General features: G+C 45.7%; 2 protein-coding genes across 4 annotated transcripts; both read right to left on the bottom strand.

The window, feature by feature from the left end:
* Positions 1–288: 288 nt before the first annotated feature.
* On the bottom strand, positions 289–7814 carry LOC308148164 (dehydrogenase/reductase SDR family member 11-like). Of its 2 annotated transcripts, none has more exons than XM_080521602.1 (7): positions 7469–7814; positions 6412–6621; positions 6189–6283; positions 4860–4989; positions 4656–4748; positions 1307–1372; positions 289–1222 (listed from the first exon to the last, which is right to left on the bottom strand). In XM_080521602.1, the coding sequence occupies exons 1-7, from the start codon at positions 7706–7708 to the stop codon at positions 1127–1129; spliced, it is 930 nt and encodes a 309-aa protein (XP_080377728.1). In that variant the 5' UTR covers positions 7709–7814; the 3' UTR covers positions 289–1126. The 2 variants fall into 2 exon arrangements, with proteins under 2 accessions (XP_080377728.1, XP_080377727.1); XM_080521601.1 differs by having other exon boundaries at positions 7433–7814.
* A 137-nt stretch (positions 7815–7951) lies between these two features.
* On the bottom strand, positions 7952–18821 carry LOC308148168 (dehydrogenase/reductase SDR family member 11-like). 2 transcript variants are annotated; one of them, XM_080521610.1, is made up of 7 exons: positions 18640–18821; positions 16148–16357; positions 12615–12709; positions 11319–11448; positions 8773–8865; positions 8633–8698; positions 7952–8519 (listed from the first exon to the last, which is right to left on the bottom strand). In XM_080521610.1, the coding sequence occupies exons 1-7, from the start codon at positions 18733–18735 to the stop codon at positions 8478–8480; spliced, it is 732 nt and encodes a 243-aa protein (XP_080377736.1). In that variant the 5' UTR covers positions 18736–18821; the 3' UTR covers positions 7952–8477. The 2 variants fall into 2 exon arrangements, with proteins under 2 accessions (XP_080377736.1, XP_080377735.1); XM_080521609.1 differs by having other exon boundaries at positions 8008–8519; positions 18604–18821.
* Positions 18822–19233: the final 412 nt, after the last annotated feature.

Consider the following 19233-nt stretch of genomic DNA (forward strand, 5'->3'; position numbering starts at 1 on the left):
ATGTGATTCTGAAGCTCAGAGAATTGGTCAGGAAATACTTGAGGATCAGTACTGGGCTCTGCTGTCGGGGGGGGCCGGAGGACTTTGGCCTCCCGGTGGAGGTTTAGGACCCCCCCCCCCCCCCCCCCCGAGGTCAGCTGACGCTCACATGCTCACAGACCAAGTCACTTCCATTAACAACCTTTATACTGATATTTTCAGTTGTTATTTGTTGTCAGTTGTTCATTATTTCACCATTATTTGTGGTCAAGTTTTTGTTTCCGGTGAAAAATCAAACAATCCATCAAATTAAGGACATGAACAAGCTTTTTTTTATTACTTTTCCAGCTGCCACAGGTTATTTCACACGTTTGAAATGTTTTCATTTGTAAAAAAAAAAATAACAAAAAGAAAGTGGACTTGAGTGATGCTTAAAAAAACCTGTCCGCTACCAAATTAAAAGCACAATTTGGTTCAGTACATTCTGCAATGTCATCAGCGTATATTAAATTCTTTTTTTAATTCATTGCTTTGGGAGTTGATCTGGAATTTATTGATCTTTGGCGGAAGTCAGAAATCTCTGATTGCTCTTGTTTGGAACTGTCTTTATTTATTTATTTATTTATTCCCCTCTTTAACTGCTTGTTCTTGACTGGAGTTGCTTGTTCCACAAGTTGCTGCTTTCACAAGTTGCTGGTTCTATAAGTTGCTGCTTTCTCAAGTTGCTGGTTCTATAAGTTGCTGGTTCCACAAGTTGCTGGTTCTATAAGTTGCTGCTTTCTCAAGTTGCTGGTTCCACAAGTTGCTGGTTCTATAAGTTGCTGGTTCCACAAGTTGCTGGTTCTATAAGTTGCTGCTTTCTCAAGTTGCTGCTTTCTCGAGTTTCTGGTTCCACAAGTTGCTGGCTCTACAAGTTGCTGGTTTTTCAAGTTGCTGGTTCTACAAGTAACTGGTTTCACAAATTGCTGGTTCTACAAGTTGCTGCTTTCTCAAGTTGCTAGTTCCACAAGTTGCTGGTTCTATAAGTTGCTGGTTCCACAAGTTGCTGCTTTCACAAGTTGCTGGCTCTATAAGTTGCTGGTTCTATAAATTGCTGGTTCCACAAGTTGCTGCTTTCACAAGTTGCTGGTTCCACAAGTTGCTGGTTTCACAAGTTGCTGGTTCCACAAGTTGCTGCTTTCTCAAGTTGCTGGTTCCACAAGTTGCACGGCTCCTCGGCAGATTGCATCAGGATGTCGCCGATCTGAAACAAAAAGCATCGTCATCAAACCGCTCGCCGTAACTCGTCCGAGTTAGACGTTCCAGAAAACCAGCGAGGGCGACGAACCTGCACGTGAGGAGGCGCGCTGAGGATGTAGACGACGGCGTCGGCAACGTCCTGGGCGTCCAGAGGCTGCGAGGGGACAAACGGTAATGGAGATATTCTGAATTGTATTAAATAATCATACAGCCGGGGCCCTTCGGACCCCAATTGCTCCTGAACGACTCACAAAATTATACCAAAATAAAATGGTCGTTTACACACAAGGTCCTTTTTAAAAGGGGCTTTTAACTATTTTGCCGGTACCTCGTAATAACTGTATGAAGTGATGGTACCTTGTAATAACTGTATGAAGTGATGGTACCTTGTAATAACTGTATGAAGTGACGGTACCCTGTAATAACTGTATGAAGTGATGGTACCTTGTAATAACTGTATGAAGTGATGGTACCTTGTAATAACTGTATGAAGTGACGGTACCTTGTAATTACTGTATGAAGTGACGGTACCCTGTAATAACTGTATGAAGTGATGGTACCTTGTAATTACTGTATGAAGTGATGGTACCTTGTAATAACTGTATGAAGTGACGGTACCCTGTAATAACTGTATGAAGTGATGGTACCTTGTAATAACTGTATGAAGTGACGGTACCTTGTAATTACTGTATGAAGTGATGGTACCTCGTAATAACTGTATAAAGTGATGGTACCTTGTAATAACTGTATGAAGTGACGGTACCTTGTAATAACTGTATGAAGTGATGGTACCTTGTAATTACTGTATGAAGTGACGGTACCTTGTAATAACTGTATGAAGTGACGGTACCTTATAATAACTGTATGAAGTGATGGTACCTTGTAATTACTGTATGAAGTGACGGTACCTCGTAATAACTGTATGAAGTGATGGTACCTTGTAATAACTGTATGAAGTGATGGTACCTTGTAATTACTGTATGAAGTGATGGTACCTTGTAATAACTGTATGAAGTGATGGTACCTTGTAATTACTGTATGAAGTGATGGTACCTTGTAATTACTGTATGAAGTGATGGTACCTTGTAATTACTGTATGAAGTGATGGTACCTTGTAATAACTGTATGAAGTGATGGTACCTTGTAATTACTGTATGAAGTGATGGTACCTTGTAATTAATGTATTAAGTGATGGTACCTTGTAATTAATGTATTAAGTGATGGTACCTTGTAATTACTGTATGAAGTGATGGTACCTTGTAATTACTGTATGAAGTGATGGTACCTTGTAATTACTGTATGAAGTGATGGTACCTTGTAATTACTGTATGAAGTGATGGTACCCTGTAATTACTGTATGAAGTGATGGTACCTTGTAATAACTGTATGAAGTGATGGTACCTTGTAATTACTGTATGAAGTGATGGTACCTTGTAATAACTGTATGAAGTGATGGTACCTTGTAATAACTGTATGAAGTGATGGTACCTTGTAATAACTGTATGAAGTGATGGTACCTTGTAATTACTGTATGAAGTGATGGTACCTTGTAATAACTGTATGAAGTGATGGTACCTTGTAATAACTGTATGAAGTGATGGTACCTTGTAATTACTGTATGAAGTGATGGTACCTTATAATAACTGTATGAAGTGATGGTACCTTGTAATTACTGTATGAAGTGATGGTACCTTGTAATTACTGTATGAAGTGACGGTACCTTGTAATAACTGTATGAAGTGACGGTACCTTGTAATAACTGTATGAAGTGATGGTACCTTGTAATTACTGTATGAAGTGATGGTACCTCGTAATTACTGTATGAAGTGATGGTACCTTGTAATTAATGTATTAAGTGATGGTACCTTGTAATTACTGTATGAAGTGATGGTACCTTGTAATTACTGTATGAAGTGATGGTACCTTGTAATTACTGTATGAAGTGATGGTACCTTGTAATTACTGTATGAAGTGATGGTACCCTGTAATTACTGTATGAAGTGATGGTACCTTGTAATAACTGTATGAAGTGATGGTACCTTGTAATTACTGTATGAAGTGATGGTACCTTGTAATAACTGTATGAAGTGATGGTACCTTGTAATAACTGTATGAAGTGATGGTACCTTGTAATAACTGTATGAAGTGATGGTACCTTGTAATTACTGTATGAAGTGATGGTACCTTGTAATAACTGTATGAAGTGATGGTACCTTGTAATTACTGTATGAAGTGATGGTACCTTATAATAACTGTATGAAGTGATGGTACCTTGTAATTACTGTATGAAGTGATGGTACCTTGTAATTACTGTATGAAGTGACGGTACCTTGTAATAACTGTATGAAGTGACGGTACCTTGTAATAACTGTATGAAGTGATGGTACCTTGTAATTACTGTATGAAGTGATGGTACCTCGTAATAACTGTATGAAGTGATGGTACCTCGTAATAACTGTATGAAGTGACGGTACCTTGTAATAACTGTATGAAGTGATGGTACCTTGTAATTACTGTATGAAGTGACGGTACCTTGTAATTACTGTATGAAGTGATGGTACCTTGTAATTACTGTATGAAGTGATGGTACCTTGTAATTACTGTATGAAGTGATGGTACCTTGTAATTACTGTATGAAGTGATGGTACCTTGTAATTACTGTATGAAGTGATGGTACCTTGTAATTACTGTATGAAGTGATGGTACCTTGTAATTACTGTATGAAGTGACGGTACCTTGCAATAACTGTATGAAGTGACGGTACCTTGTAATTACTGTATGAAGTGATGGTACCTTGTAATAACTGTATGAAGTGACGGTACCTTGTAATAACTGTATGAAGTGACGCTACAGTACCTTGTAATAACTGTATGAAGTGATGGTACCTTGTAATAACTGTATGAAGTGACGGTACCTTGTAATAACTGTATGAAGTGACGCTACAGTACCTTGCAATAACTGTATGAAGTGACGCTACAGTACCTTGTAATAACTGTATGAAGTGACGCTACAGTACCTTGTAATAACTGTATGAAGTGACGCTACAGTACCTTGTAATAACTGTATGAAGTGATGGTACCTTGTAATTACTGTATGAAGTGACGGTACCTTGCAATAACTGTATGAAGTGACGGTACCTTGTAATAACTGTATGAAGTGACGCTACAGTACCTTGTAATAACTGTATGAAGTGACGCTACAGTACCTTGTAATAACTGTATGAAGTGACGGTACCTTGTAATAACTGTATGAAGTGATGGTACCTTGTAATAACTGTATGAAGTGACGGTACCTTGTAATAACTGTATGAAGTGATGGTACCTTGTAATAACTGTATGAAGTGACGGTACCTTGTAATAACTGTATGAAGTGATGGTACCTTGTAATAACTGTATGAAGTGATGGTACCTTGTAATAACTGTATGAAGTGACGGTACCTTGTAATAACTGTATGAAGCTGCAGCTTTGTCCGGGTCGTTGCTGTAGAGCCGGGCAATGAAGTCTGACACCACCAGCCCAGGAGAAACCGACTGCAAACCGAGGGGGGGGGGGGGGGGGGCGGTCAGGCTCTCATGTAATAACCCATGAAGGAAACATGAATCACCTCATTTCCCACGTTCCGTTCACGCCGCAGGTCTTACCGTGACCCGGATGTGGGACTTGGCCCGACACAGCTCCTGCCTCAGGCCCTCGGTCAGCGCCCCCACGGCGTACTTGGTGGCGGTGTAGAAATGCAGGTCGGAGTTGTCGACCACGCGATGTCCACACACGCTGGGACCAGATGGTGCACGTGGAAAAAACATCAGACACCAGTCAATTTCAATTACAAAGTTATGGAGCTGCATTAGACACTGCAACGACAGCCCATTGGAACCCCCCCCTATAGGGGGCCCCTTTCAGAGTAGTCACTGGTTAGATTCCAGTAAGGGGGGGAGGGGGGGGGGGGTTGACTGATGGCAGATATCAGCAACACAACCTGTAACCCCTGGATACGTGTCAATGACACGACAGGAACCTCCCTGATGGGGCCCCACTGCACTACCCTGCATCAACGCACGGAAAAAAAGTGAAGCGGACAAACAAACAAACCCCCTCATGGGAACATGAAGCCAAGAGAAAAGAAAAACAAGGGGAGGATGGAAAGAAGAAAAAGTGATGTTGGTGTGAGAGAATGTGTGTAAGATGTGTGTGTGTGTGTGTAATGTTATTAAAAAAAAGTTAATCCCAGTTAATCCCCAACTCCCAGTCATCGACAAAAAAAAACAGCAGAAAAGTTTACTGCACATTTAAGTGCAGTAAACTTAAGTGAATACGATATATATATTAATCATTCATATTTGACAGTGTGGTTAACGACACTCTTCTTAGAGCACCTCTTTATTCTTATTTCAGCAGCTTTGTTACAAGAAGCAGTCCAGCTTTGCTCACACAGTAACACCAGCTCTGGTTTCCATGGAGACAGATGTTCAGAGGTCCTGAGATATGGACAGAAAAAAGATTGTGGCTGCATTTGCAGAAGCTCAGGCCTACAAGCAGCAGTTTTAAGAAAGGAAAACATAAAAACACAAAAAGATGAAAAACCAAGGTGTCACACTTACTTACTTCCACTTTAATTCCTTGTTTTTTTACTTGTTTGTAGTTTTATCATGCCTTCCAGATGTTTGTTTTTCGGGCATTCATAATTTAATCAAATATATATAAAAGGAGGCCCCGCAGTCCTTCTTGCCCTCGGGCCCCCAGGGGGTCTCAAAGCACCCCTGCCACTTTGATCTATTGACACTCAGGTTAATCATCTGTCTTCTGGCTTTGAGACGCCCGTCCACCACCACGACGCACGGAGAACACGGTTTTCATTAAACACGTTCAGAGTCGGACCAGAAATGCGGCTCCACTGCACTTTGCCAAGTTTGTTTTGTTTTGTTTTTTTCTGCACCGAAGTCGAAGTCATATCTGAAAACCCCGGCGTCAACCTGCTCAGGTGGATGATGTGTCCGTCGTCCACGTTCCTCTCCTTCATCGACTGGTACGCCTCTCGTGTGCAGATGCTCAACGCCAGGACGTTCACCTGCACAAACAACCAGACCAGCGTCGTCCTGAAGACCAAAGTCTGACGCTCACCTCGTTTGCTCAAGTCAACAAAGCAGCGGATAATTTGGCCGCCGTGACTACAACTCCAGCCGGAGCCGAGCTCACCTCCAGCATGTTCCTCCAGCCGCCGGTCGCTCCGCTCAGCAGCGGCTCCGGGTGGCCCAGGCCCGCGTTGTTGACGCACACGTCCACGCCGCCGTGCTGCGTCTTGATGGCGGCGAACAAGGACAGGATCTCCTCCTCCTTGGTCAGGTCGCACTGGAACGGCACCAAGACGCCGTCGAGGCCGGAGCTCTGGCACTCTGAGGACAGTTTCTGGGGCCAGACAAGACGAGACGAGACGAGACGAGACGAGACGAGACGAGACGAGACGAGACGAGACGAGACAAGATGAGACAACATTCGATCAGACCAGATCAGATAAGAGTCTCACAGCAGCAGAAAAGCAGGACAGGAGAACAAAACCCTCACATTGTACATGATAAAAATAGAATCAAATAAAATCACACAGTGCAAAATAAAAGTGGTAAAACCTGAATCCAAGAAGCGTTAGAGAAGAGGCGGTAACTTAACATGTGTGGGTCCGATCAAAGGTGGCGATGTTATTGCGCAATAAGTAAGTAAGTAAGTAAATAAATAACATCACCAACAAGCCAAATAAAGCAGTTAATTTTTAACAGCTGTTCAGGGAACTGGTGAGAGAAGATGACTTTACTGCTGCTGGTCGTTATAAAAGCTGCAGAGTGTTTTGGTGCCAAATGTAGTAATTCACTGCGCGGGGCTCAAAACGTCCATGCATAGGAAATAATATATGTTCTGCTGCACATGTCATTCTGTTTTCACTTCAGCAGGGCAGAAATACTTTGCACATCGTGTTTGCTGAGGAAACACATTTCCCATGGTGAATAAAGGAATTCCTGTGTCCGCCCATCCTGCATTATGTAAGAGGGGAAATGAAACCCCATAACATTGTTTTTATTAGACGTTAGAGTTTTTTTTTCTTCACTTTTGTCACATTCATGCATATATAAATATATTTAAAACTTGTTTTAAAGCTTGTGCGAACGTTTCTTTTTTTCTAACCTAACAAGTGCCAAGATAAATAAAGTTGAGCGCGTGACCACACCTGGATCTTGTCCACGTCCCGGGCGCAGCCAATCACCTTCATCCCGCAGCGGACCAGCTCCTTGGCGATCGCCGCCCCGATCCCGACCGAGGCTCCGGTCACCAGAGCCACTCTGCCCCGCCAGCGCTCCATCACACCGGACAGTCCAGCGCCGAGCAAAGCGAGCGGAGAGGCGGCAGCGGGAGTGGAGAGAGCAAGCAAGCCTGCGGGAGGAGGGGCGAACAGACGGGGACGCCTGCTGACGCCATCTTGGATGGGTCCCACTGCGATAGACATAACAGCAGCGCGACGCCATCTTGGATGGGTCCACCCTGCTCCTCTGGGGCTTTTATTTCGACAGAGGAAGGTTTATTCCGCCTGTAATAATCACCAGTTCATTCCTGCCTGGATTTTAACAAAACAAATATGATCGTTTATGCTGAGAAACGTTGTATTATGCTTTTTTTTTTTTTTTTTTTTTTTTTACAAAGACTGACATTTGATATGACATATTACGAAACAGACAGAGAAAGAGAGATACAGCCCTTATGTCAAACGCAATGACACAATCATGTCTTCATATTTATGTTTTTGTGTGTTGTGAGTATATTCAATTCAATTTAACAGCCACACGTGTGTGCGTGTGTATGCATACGTGTGTGTCAGTGGAAGGGAAGATAACATATTTACCTATTTATAACATGTAATATGTGAGGATGCATAAAAAAAAAAGAGTTGAAGAAACAAGGGAGCGATTCGAGTCTGAGCAGACTCCTGATGCTCACAGCAGTATGGGACAAACCAAATATCCCCATACCCCAAAGATCCCCGCCCAGCACGGTGTGAGGCGTCGATATAACCCGCAACCAGGGACATCATTTCAAAATAAAACAAATTCTCCAGTCAATAACCGCTCGGGTGACGTTTGTTTACTGCTTCCATGTCGGTCTTACAGAGAGACGCCAGAAAGTGAATTTCAGAGCTTCGCCTGTTCCGATTTGAACGTTTTGTTCTTTGCGATCAGAATCAGCTGACGACCGACGGTTCCCAGGCGTCGACGGAGGCGTCAGTACGGCTGCTTCACCGGTCGCATCTGGACGTCTCCGATCTGAAACACAAGGTCGACGTCACCGAGCCGAAGTAAACAGTCGTGATTTCCACCGTTAAAAAAAACAAAACCCCCAAAAACATGGTGAGCGACTCGACTGAAGAACGACCCACCTGCACATGCGGCGGAGCGGCGAGGACGTACACTACCGCATTCGCCACGTCCATGGCCTCCAGCGCCTGGCCGCGAGAAAGAGGCGGAGTTAAAACGGGCGGGTTCCCAGCAGGTGGCGCCGTGACGGCGGAGAACTCACCTTGAAGCCGGTGTAGGCGCCGGCGGCTTTGTCGGCGTCGTCCTTGTAGAGCCGGGGAGCAAATTCTGTTTCAACTCGACCCGGAGAAATGCACTGGACAGAGACGCTCACATTATTCTCATCGTCCGAACCAAACAAACAAACAAACAAACTGAAATGTGACGGCGAAAACAAGGGGAAGAAAACACTAATTCAATTCAATTCTAGCCCTGGAAACCAGCATCACATCCTGAAGCAACGTTTTAAAATATATATATTTAAAAAAAAAAGCTTGCCGTACTTTTACTCCAAATTCACCCAAATAACTGGCTTCTTGTTCAAGATCGTCCCGAGATTGTGATTCGGTTATTTGATCAGCCGAGTGGAAAACTTCACTCGTTTTATTAGAGGGCAGGAAGAAGCGTGAGCTTGTTTTTTTTAAAATCCAGCTTTAAATCTGCTTCCTGTGTGTTTTTACCTAAACTTAAGTTGTTGATTTATTGTTTTGATTTTACATCTAAATTTCTCATAGTTTAGTTTTGGAACATTCCTCTTTGAAACGATGGTAAATATTAAGTATATAAAAGAGCCTCTGAAGTCCCAACTGATAGTTTTAAAAAGTGTTGAATTGTGCATTTCAGTGTTTTTCAACCTTTTTGAGCCAAGACACACTTTTTTCTTTGGAAACATCTGGAGGCACACCACCACCACCTCCACCACCACCACCTCCACCACCACCACCTCCTCCACCTCCACCTCCACCTCCACCACCTCCACCTCCACCACCACCTCCACCTCCACCACCACCTCCACCTCCACCACCACCTCCACCACCACCTCCACCACCATCACCTGAAAATGTTAAAATGTTAAACTCTGTAGCCTCTATTAACAATATAAAGTATTTCTCATCAAAGTTTGATCAACAGGAATCCAGTAAATCCAGAAACAAGGACTTTTTTTAATAGTGACTCCCTCAGTGTGAAACCTGGACCTGATGGATGAAGAGCTGAGATCCTGGTTTTCAAAAACTTCTCCATCACTGTCACTGACACAGTACTTTGATACAAGATGGTAGCAGGAGGTGGAGATGAACCACACTGACGTCTGTCACTTTACATTTCACCGGCAAAGTTCTGTGTTGCCCTCTAGTGGTGAAGAGTATTTATACATGATTACTCTGCAACACACTGTCGCTGTGAGAGCAAAGGTTTTTTTGGAAAATAATGTGAAATGTGATAATTTCCCACGGCTCAGCTGACGATCTGGAGGAAACACCAGTGAGCCGCGGAGCAGAGGGTGAAAAACTCTGGTCTATTTTACACAGTCTCATTACGAGTGGACAATTTTGAATCTTTTCCTCCTTCTGCAATACAAATTTTATATCAGGATCCTTTTTTCTTTTACCCCACAGGCGTCGGGATGAATTGTGGCTTGTTCTACATGTGTATGTCTATAATGTGACTCTGTAGAATTAAACAGGTTGTTGACACTTGCATGTTTTTTTAAGGTTTTATAATAAAAAAAAAAATAGAAAAAGGTGTTATAGTGTTCAAGGTTGTAGTTTGACCGGTTCTTCTACGGACATAATGTCAATGGTAAAGTTTTTGTTTGTTTGTTTGTTTGTTTGTCCCCCTCATCAGGTCTGCGTTTTGTTCTGGTTCTGCAGGTTCTTCCTGTTAAAAGTTAGTTTTTCCTTTTCTTCAGTCCCTCCTTGGTTTTCCTCTGTAAACTGCTGTTTTTTTTTTTGGGGGGGGGGGGGGGGGGGGGGGGTGTTGTATTTAGATCTACAGAACTAAAATTGAACTGATTCAGTGATTCACAACATAAAAAAACAATAAAAAATTACATTATTTTCACTAACGATGGTCTCTGGTTAAGAAAATATAGATTTCAGGATGTATGAGGGGAGAAACCTTCTTCTTCTTCTTCCTCTTCCTCTTCTTCTTTGCTTCCTCTTCTTCTTTGCTTCCTCTACTTCTTCTTCCTCTTCTTCTTTGCTTCCTCTTCTTCTTCTTCTTCTTTGCTTCCTCTTCCTCTTCTTCCTCTACTTCTTCTTCCTCTTCTTCTTCTTCCTCTTCTTCTTCGCTTCCTCTTCTTCTTCTTCTTTGCTTCCTCTTCCTCTTCTTCCTCTACTTCTTCTTCCTCTTCTTCTTCTTCCTCTTCTTCTTTGCTTCCTCTTCTTCTTCTTCTTTGCTTCCTCTTCTTCTTTGCTTCCTCTTCTTCTTTGCTTCCTCTACTTCTTCTTCCTCTTCTTCTTTGCTTCCTCTTCTTCTTCTTCTTTGCTTCCTCTTCCTCTTCTTCCTCTACTTCTTCTTCCTCTTCTTCTTCTTCCTCTTCTTCTTCGCTTCCTCTTCTTCTTCTTCCTCTACTTCTTCTTCCTCTTCTTCTTCTTTGCTTCCTCTTCTTCCTCTTCCGCTTCTTCTTTGCTTTCTCTTCTTCTTCCTCTACTTCTTCTTCCTCTTTCTCTTCTTCTTTGCTTCCTCTTCCTTTTCTTCTATCACCACTTAGGCTCCATGAGGCTGGAGAACCTGCCGCCGTGCCGTCGGGCCAGGCTGCAGTCTTACCGTGGTTCGGATCTGGGAGTCGGCCTGACGCAGTTCCTGCCGCAGGCCCTCCGTCAGCGCCGTCACTGCGTACTTGGTGGCGGTGTAGAAATGGAGATCGGGGGCGGGGATCACGACGTGGCCGCAGACGCTGCAACACAAGACGTCCCGGCGGTCGGCTGGTTAATGTCCACCAACACGAGTTCACTTAATGAAGCTAACTGTGACGTCTGGCGCCTCATGACCGGGGATTTCAGTTAAAAAAATAAGTTTAATTAAGCCTTAAGTCCTAGTGAAATGAAGGTTCCACCTCCAAAACACCCTGGCTGTCGCTTCTAGGGACATTTTCCTGCTAACTGGCTGAAGGTCAAATGTTAAAACACGACAATCTGAGAGAAAATAGCCGATAAACGGCGCTATTTCCTCTGCTGGGCGGAGCTTCTGACAATAACAGAGTGACATCACGAGTTGTGCACACGCCCAAGTTGTGTTTACATTATGGAGGATCAGAGTTTTGACCACGAAGAGGCTGAATTGAACCAGATTTCATCATCATGGTCATTTCAAACCCAGTGATTGATGAAGAAGACACAGAAGGTGGTTCTGCCATCGGTGACCCCGTCTGGAACATGTTTGAGGAAGCAGAAGACGCTTCGTCCTCCATTCGCCCTCGTCTCCTCGCCTCAGCAGCTGCCACTTTTCACCTTTGAGGCTTTGAGGCTCTTGACTTTTGGCAGAACGACCGTCTTCCTGGTTCCAACACGTCCAAGAGCTAGAAGACTGAGGAATCACCGGAGAGTCCAGGTGTTACTGGATCGTCTGCTAGCCGCCCGAGCTAGCGACTCCCGCTAGCCGCTCGAGCTAGTGGTTCCCGCTAGCCGCTCGAGCTAGCGCCTCCCGCTAGCCACGCGAGCTAGTGGCTCCCACCGCCCGTGCTCCTTTCCTCCTCTCTGGTCTCTTCCAGGCTCAATCTTTCATCAAGGCTCATAAAACGGCGACTAGAACTTCAAAACACTGTAAAAACTTGGATATTTAAGAGGAAACAAGCCGATATAAACACAACAGATCGAGATGTGCACAACTCGTGATGTCACACATAGGCTCCGCCCACAACGAAGGATTCCCCGATTTTGTCGGCTGGAGATTCAAAATTCAAATAACTTTGTTATGCGACAACAGTGGTGGGGCAGAGTCGGAGGAACCTTACAAGTAGAACCACAACTATCGTTTTTTGCAAAGTAGTGTGTTACATTTCACTGGGACTTTAAGTATGTTGAGATTAAACGCAGCAAGTGTTTTTTTTTTTTTTATCCACACCTGTTGATATGGATGATGTGTCCGTCTTCCACGTTCGTCTCCTTCATGGACCGATACGCCTCACGTGTGCAGATGCTCAACGCCAGGACGTTCACCTGCAGCACAGAGCGGCGGTTCACACGCAGACCGGCGGTTCACGCGCAGACCGGCGGTTCACGCGCAGACCGGCGGTTCACTTGTAGACCGGCGGGTCACCTGCAGACCGGCGGTTCACTTGTAGACCGGCGGGTCACGTGCAGACCGGCGGTTCACGTGCAGACCGGCGGTTCACGTGCAGACCGGCGGTTCACGTGCAGACCGGCGGGTCACGTGCAGACCGGCGGTTCACCTGCAGACCGGCGGTTCACCTGCAGACCGGCGGTTCACGTGCAGACCGGCGGTTCACCTGCAGACCGGCGGTTCACGTGCAGACCGGCGGTTCACGTGCAGACCGGCGGGTCACGTGCAGACCGGCGGTTCACGTGTAGACCGGCGGGTCACGTGCAGACCGGCGGGTCACGTGCAGACCGGCGGTTCACGTGAAGACCGGCGGGTCACGTGCAGACCGGCGGTTCACCTGCAGACCGGCGGTTCACCTGCAGACCGGCGGTTCACGTGCAGACCGGCGGTTCACGTGCAGACCGGCGGTTCACCTGCAGACCGGCGGTTCACGTGCAGACCGGCGGTTCACGTGCAGACCGGCGGGTCACGTGCAGACCGGCGGTTCACGTGCAGACCGGCGGTTCACGTGTAGACCGGCGGGTCACGTGCAGACCGGCGGTTCACGTGCAGACCGGCGGGTCACGTGCAGACCGGCGGTTCACGTGTAGACTGGCGGGTCACGTGCAGACCGGCGGTTCACCTGCAGCACAGAGCGGCGGTTCACACGCAGACCGGCGGTTCACACGCAGACCGGCGTTTCACGTGCAGACCGGCGGTTCACTTGTAGACAGGCTGGTCACGTGCAGACCGGCGGTTCACGTGCAGACCGGCAGTTCACGTGCAGACCGGCGGTTCACGTGCAGACCGGCGGTTCACCTGCAGACCGGCGGTTCACGTGCAGACCGGCGGTTCACGTGCAGACCGGCGGGTCACGTGCAGACCGGCGGTTCACGTGTAGACCGGCGGGTCACGTGCAGACCGGCGGTTCACGTGCAGACCGGCGGGTCACGTGCAGACCGGCGGTTCACGTGTAGACTGGCGGGTCACGTGCAGACCGGCGGTTCACCTGCAGACCGGCGGTTCACCTGCAGACCGGCGGTTCACGTGCAGACCGGCGGTTCACGTGCAGACCGGCGGTTCACCTGCAGACCGGCGGTTCACGTGCAGACCGGCGGTTCACGTGCAGACCGGCGGGTCACGTGCAGACCGGCGGTTCACGTGCAGACCGGCGGTTCACGTGTAGACCGGCGGGTCACGTGCAGACCGGCGGTTCACGTGCAGACCGGCGGGTCACGTGCAGACCGGCGGTTCACGTGTAGACTGGCGGGTCACGTGCAGACCGGCGGTTCACCTGCAGCACAGAGCGGCGGTTCACACGCAGACCGGCGGTTCACACGCAGACCGGCGTTTCACGTGCAGACCGGCGGTTCACTTGTAGACAGGCGGGTCACGTGCAGACCGGCGGTTCACGTGCAGACCGGCGGTTCACTTGTAGACCGGCGGGTCACGTGCAGACTGGCGGTTCACCTGCAGACCGGCGGTTCACGTGCAGACCGGCGGTTCACGTGCAGACTGGCGGGTCACGTGCAGACCGGCGGTTCACGTGCAGACCGGCGGTTCACGTGCAGACCGGCGGTTCACGTGCAGACCGGCGGTTCACGTGCAGACTGGCGGGTCACGTGCAGACCGGCGGTTCACGTGCAGACCGGCGGTTCACGTGCAGACTGGCGGGTCACGTGCAGACCGGCGGTTCACGTGCAGACCGGCGGTTCACGTGTAGACTGGCGGGTCACGTGCAGACCGGCGGTTCACGTGCAGACCGGCGGGTCACGTGCAGACCGGCGGTTCACGTGTAGACTGGCGGGTCACGTGCAGACCGGCGGTTCACCTGCAGACCGGCCGTTCACGTGTAGACTGGCGGGTCACGTGCAGACCGGCGGTTCACCTGCAGACCGGCCGTTCACGTGCAGACCGGGCCTCACATCACGGCAGGGAGGCTGCAGCTCCTCTGTCAGTCACTTTATGTGTAAAGATCTGCTTTTTATTCTATGTGCACACAAGTGGCATCTTCAAAAGGACTTTTATCTTTTGGCTGCAAAAGGCAAAAATATAATGGAAAAAAAATTGTTAAAACTACATGAAATGGGGAAAAAAAATGCCAAAACAGCATTACATTTTTTTTTTAAATGACTACAATTTCTAAATGTATTTTTTAAAAAAGGCTTTAAAATGGAGGGAAAAAACATAAAACCGCTTAAAAGTAAAAAAAAAATACCATTGAAAAGATTTTAAAAAAGTTGAAAAGAAAGTGTGAATCTGAAAATATGATGAAAATACATCCTAAATTGTAAATGAAACTTCAGAAATGAGAGAGTTTGTACTTTCCCCCCCAAAAAACTACTACCATATTTTCCGCACTATAAGACACACCTACATTGACTGACATAATTTACAACTTTGTTCATATATAAGGCGCATGCAATAGACCAGTGGTCAGCAACCTTTATAGCTCAAAGCCATTAGGTTACATTTTCCACTGATTCTAACACCCAGAGAGGTGCACACACTTTATTTTGATAGTCCTACCTGCAGCCTATGCCAGGAGGAGACTACACACAAAACCTTCTTCACTGCTGGTTGACAACTTACAACTACCGGTAATAAACTAAACTACATGAACTAAGCAACAAAAACACAACACAACACAATTATTACCGACACCACAAACCAAATAGAACCCCCAATAATTGCATTTAAAACACCACAAACAGAAACTCCCATAATTCATTGCAGCTATCGGCTGCACTGAGGAGCTCAGGATGCAAGGCATGATGGGAATTCATGTTTTGTGTTGTTGGAGGTTATTGTGGGTTGTTGTTGGGCTTGGTGTTGTGTTGATTGTGTTTATGTGTTTTTGTTCCCCAGTTTAGGGAGTAATTATTTCATCTAGTTTATTTTGGTTTGTTAGAATGTTGGTGTGCAACCATGAGTGATGAATGTGTTGTGTGGAGTGTCGTCCGCTCTGAGGATCCGGTTGCAAAGTTAGAGTTGTCAAAATAAAAGCTTCTGGTTGTTCAGCTGTCAAATAGCAGTCTGGAGTGGAGCAATTCTTCCATATATAAGGCGCACCGGGCTATAAGGCGCACTGGCAGCGTTTGAGAAAATTTCAGGTATTTAGGTGCCTTATAGTACGGAAAATACGGTAATATATATCTCTTCTGGTCATAAACTTTGCAGAATCCTGGTTTATATGAACAGATAAATAAATGAGGCTGTGGCTGTGATGGAACAACAACCGGCTGCAGGCGGAACCTCCAACCTGAGTCCACGTCAGTAAAGGTCATGAACTCCGCCTCCTCCGTCACCCGGAGCTAAAGTGGAGCCGAGCTCACCTCCAGCATGTTCCTCCAGCCGCCGGTCGCTCCGCTCAGCAGCGGCTCCGGGTGGCCCAGGCCCGCGTTGTTGACGCACACGTCCACGCCGCCGTGCTGCGTCTTGATGGCGGCGAACAAGGACAGGATCTCCTCCTCCTTGGTCAGGTCGCACTGGAACGGCACCAAGACGCCGTCGAGGCCGGAGCTCTGGCACTCTGAGGACAGTTTCTGGGGCCAGACAAGACGAGACGAGACGAGACGAGATAAGATAAAATCAGATAAGACAAGACAAGACAAGACAAGACAAGATCAGATCAGATCAGATCAGATCAGATCAGATCAGACAAGACAAGACAAGACAAGACAAGACAAGACAAGATAAAATAAGATAAGACAAGACAAGACAAGACCACACCAGACAAGACAAGTCAAAATCAGATAAGACAAGACAAGACGAAATCAGAGAAGACAAGACCATACCATACCAGACAAGATAAAATCAGATAAGACAAGACAAGACCACACCAGATAAGACAAGACAAGACAAAACCAGATAAGACAAGACAAGTCAAAATCAGATAAGACAAGACAAGACAAAATCAGATAAGACAAGACCACACCAGACAAGACAAGATAAAATCAGATAAGACAAGACAAGACCACATCAGACAAGACAAGTCAAAATCAGATAAGACAAGACAAGACGAAATCAGAGAAGACAAGACCATACCATACCAGACAAGATAAAATCAGATAAGACAAGACAAGACCACACCAGATAAGACAAGACAAGACAAAACCAGATAAGACAAGACAAGTCAAAATCAGATAAGACAAGACAAGACAAAATCAGATAAGACAAGACCACACCAGACAAGACAAGATAAAATCAGATAAGACAAGACAAGACCACATCAGACAAGACAAGTCAAAATCAGATAAGACAAGACAAGTCAAAATCAGATAAGACAAGACAAGACAAAATCGGATAAGACAAGACAAGATAAAATCAGATAAGACAAGACAAGACCACATCAGACAAGACAAGTCAAAATCAGATAAGACAAGACAAGACAAAATCAGATAAGACAAGACAAGTCAAAATCAGATAAGACAAGACAAGACAAAATCAGATAAGACAAGACAAGATAAAATCAGATAAGACAAGACCACATCAGACCAGATAAGACAAGACAAGACCACATCAGACCAGATAAGACAAGACAAGACAAGATAAAATCAGATAAGACAAGACAAGACCACATCAGACCAGATAAGACAAGACAAGACCACATCAGACAAGACAAGATAAAATCAGATAAAACCAGACCAGACAAGACCATCAGCTTCATTTGCCATCTAAAGTGAGACAATATTCTTTCTATGTAGATGAATGAGGGATACGATACGATATTGATCCCATATCACCACGAATCCTACGTACTTTTGTTACGCATCTTGTAGGGTGGAATGTTAGGAAAAACTGACCCCTATATTATAAACCTTCAACATAAAATCTACAATATTCTACAGTTGAATTAAATAAAAAAAATAATTAGAAGACCCTGAAAAACAACTTAATTAAATCCAATAAGAACAAATTATACTTTTAAAGTGCAAACAAAAGAACAAGTTTACTTCAGGTATTTGTTCCTGTCAGTACGTGCTGTGGACAAAAACAACACATTGTTGTGCGGAAATACACTTTTAAACTTCTTTATACATCCGGGGAGTACTTTCGTTACAAAGTACTGGAGAAATGTAACGAGGCTGGAGGTGCTCAATTCATTTAAACCCGACATGAGCGCGCACACGTCGTCGTCGTCGTCGTTGTTGTTGTTGTGATCACGTGGGCTCCGCGTGCATGATCAGGCACGTTCTATTGGCTGGAGCGGCTGCTCTTCTTCTTCTTCGGCATTTGTGGGGGCGGCACTGACGCTACGGTGCACGAGCGCCCCCTACTGAGTTGGTGTGTGAACCACATGCGAGTCACCTATGAACATTATTATTATTATTATTATTAGATGCAGACCAATAAAATCCGATACTCGATTTCGGGCTGATATCGAGCCGATATCCGATAAATAGTTAATGTTTACATCGTTGCATCATTGTGAGTCAAAGGGCAGCCGTGTTGAAAGATATGATCTTATATACGAGATACGTGAAACAATCTTTATATATGTTCTGTGATTGGGATTTTATCTGTATTAAAGAATCAGAGGGAGCCGCACAACTCACGTCACTTCAAGTTAAATATTAACCGGTTTGTCTTTTAGTCATGGCGACTGTCTAAATATTTACACCCGAATTCTGTTTCCTGGTGCGTATTTTTTTTTAATTTTCGGTCACGAAAAGTAATCGTGTGAGCTCGTACGCACACTTGTGTTTTTGCACGGAACCAACAGTTGTGGACTGTTTCTTCCCGGTGAGCGAAGGAAAAGTGCAGAATAAAGTTGAGCGCGTGACCACACCTGGATCTTGTCCACGTCCCGGGCGCAGCCAATCACCTTCATCCCGCAGCGGACCAGCTCCTTGGCGATCGCCGCCCCGATCCCGACCGAGGCTCCGGTCACCAGAGCCACTCTGCCCCGCCAGCGCTCCATCACACCGGACAGTCCAGCGCCGAGCAAAGCGAGCGGAGAGGCGGCAGCGGGAGTGGAGAGAGCAAGCAAGCCTGCGGGAGGAGGGGTCCTGAATGCAACACTACCAGTGACGTCACTGCGCTGCGTCATGGACACTGGGAGAGTTTTGTTTCTAACGAGAGGATCTACTCCTGGCCACTGCTCAAATATTCTGCTCAAGTAAAAGCGCAATTAATACACATTTTTTGACCGGTTCTTCTACGGACATAATGTCAATGGTAAAGTTTTTGTTTGTTTGTTTGTTTGTTTGTCCCCCTCATCAGGTCTGCGTTTGTTCTGGTTCTGCAGGTTCTTCCTGTTAAAAGTTAGTTTTTCCTTTTCTTCGTTCCCTCCTTGGTTTTTCTCTGTAAAACTGCTGTTTTTTTTTTTTGTTGTTGTTTTTTTTTGGGGGGGGGGGGGGGGGGGGTTGTATTTAGATCTACAGAACTAAAATTGAACTGATTCAGTAATTCACAACAT

The sequence above is a fragment of the Blennius ocellaris genome, assembly GCF_963422515.1.
Source record: "Blennius ocellaris genome assembly, contig: SCAFFOLD_180, whole genome shotgun sequence".
Taxonomy (NCBI): Eukaryota; Metazoa; Chordata; class Actinopteri; order Blenniiformes; family Blenniidae; genus Blennius; species Blennius ocellaris.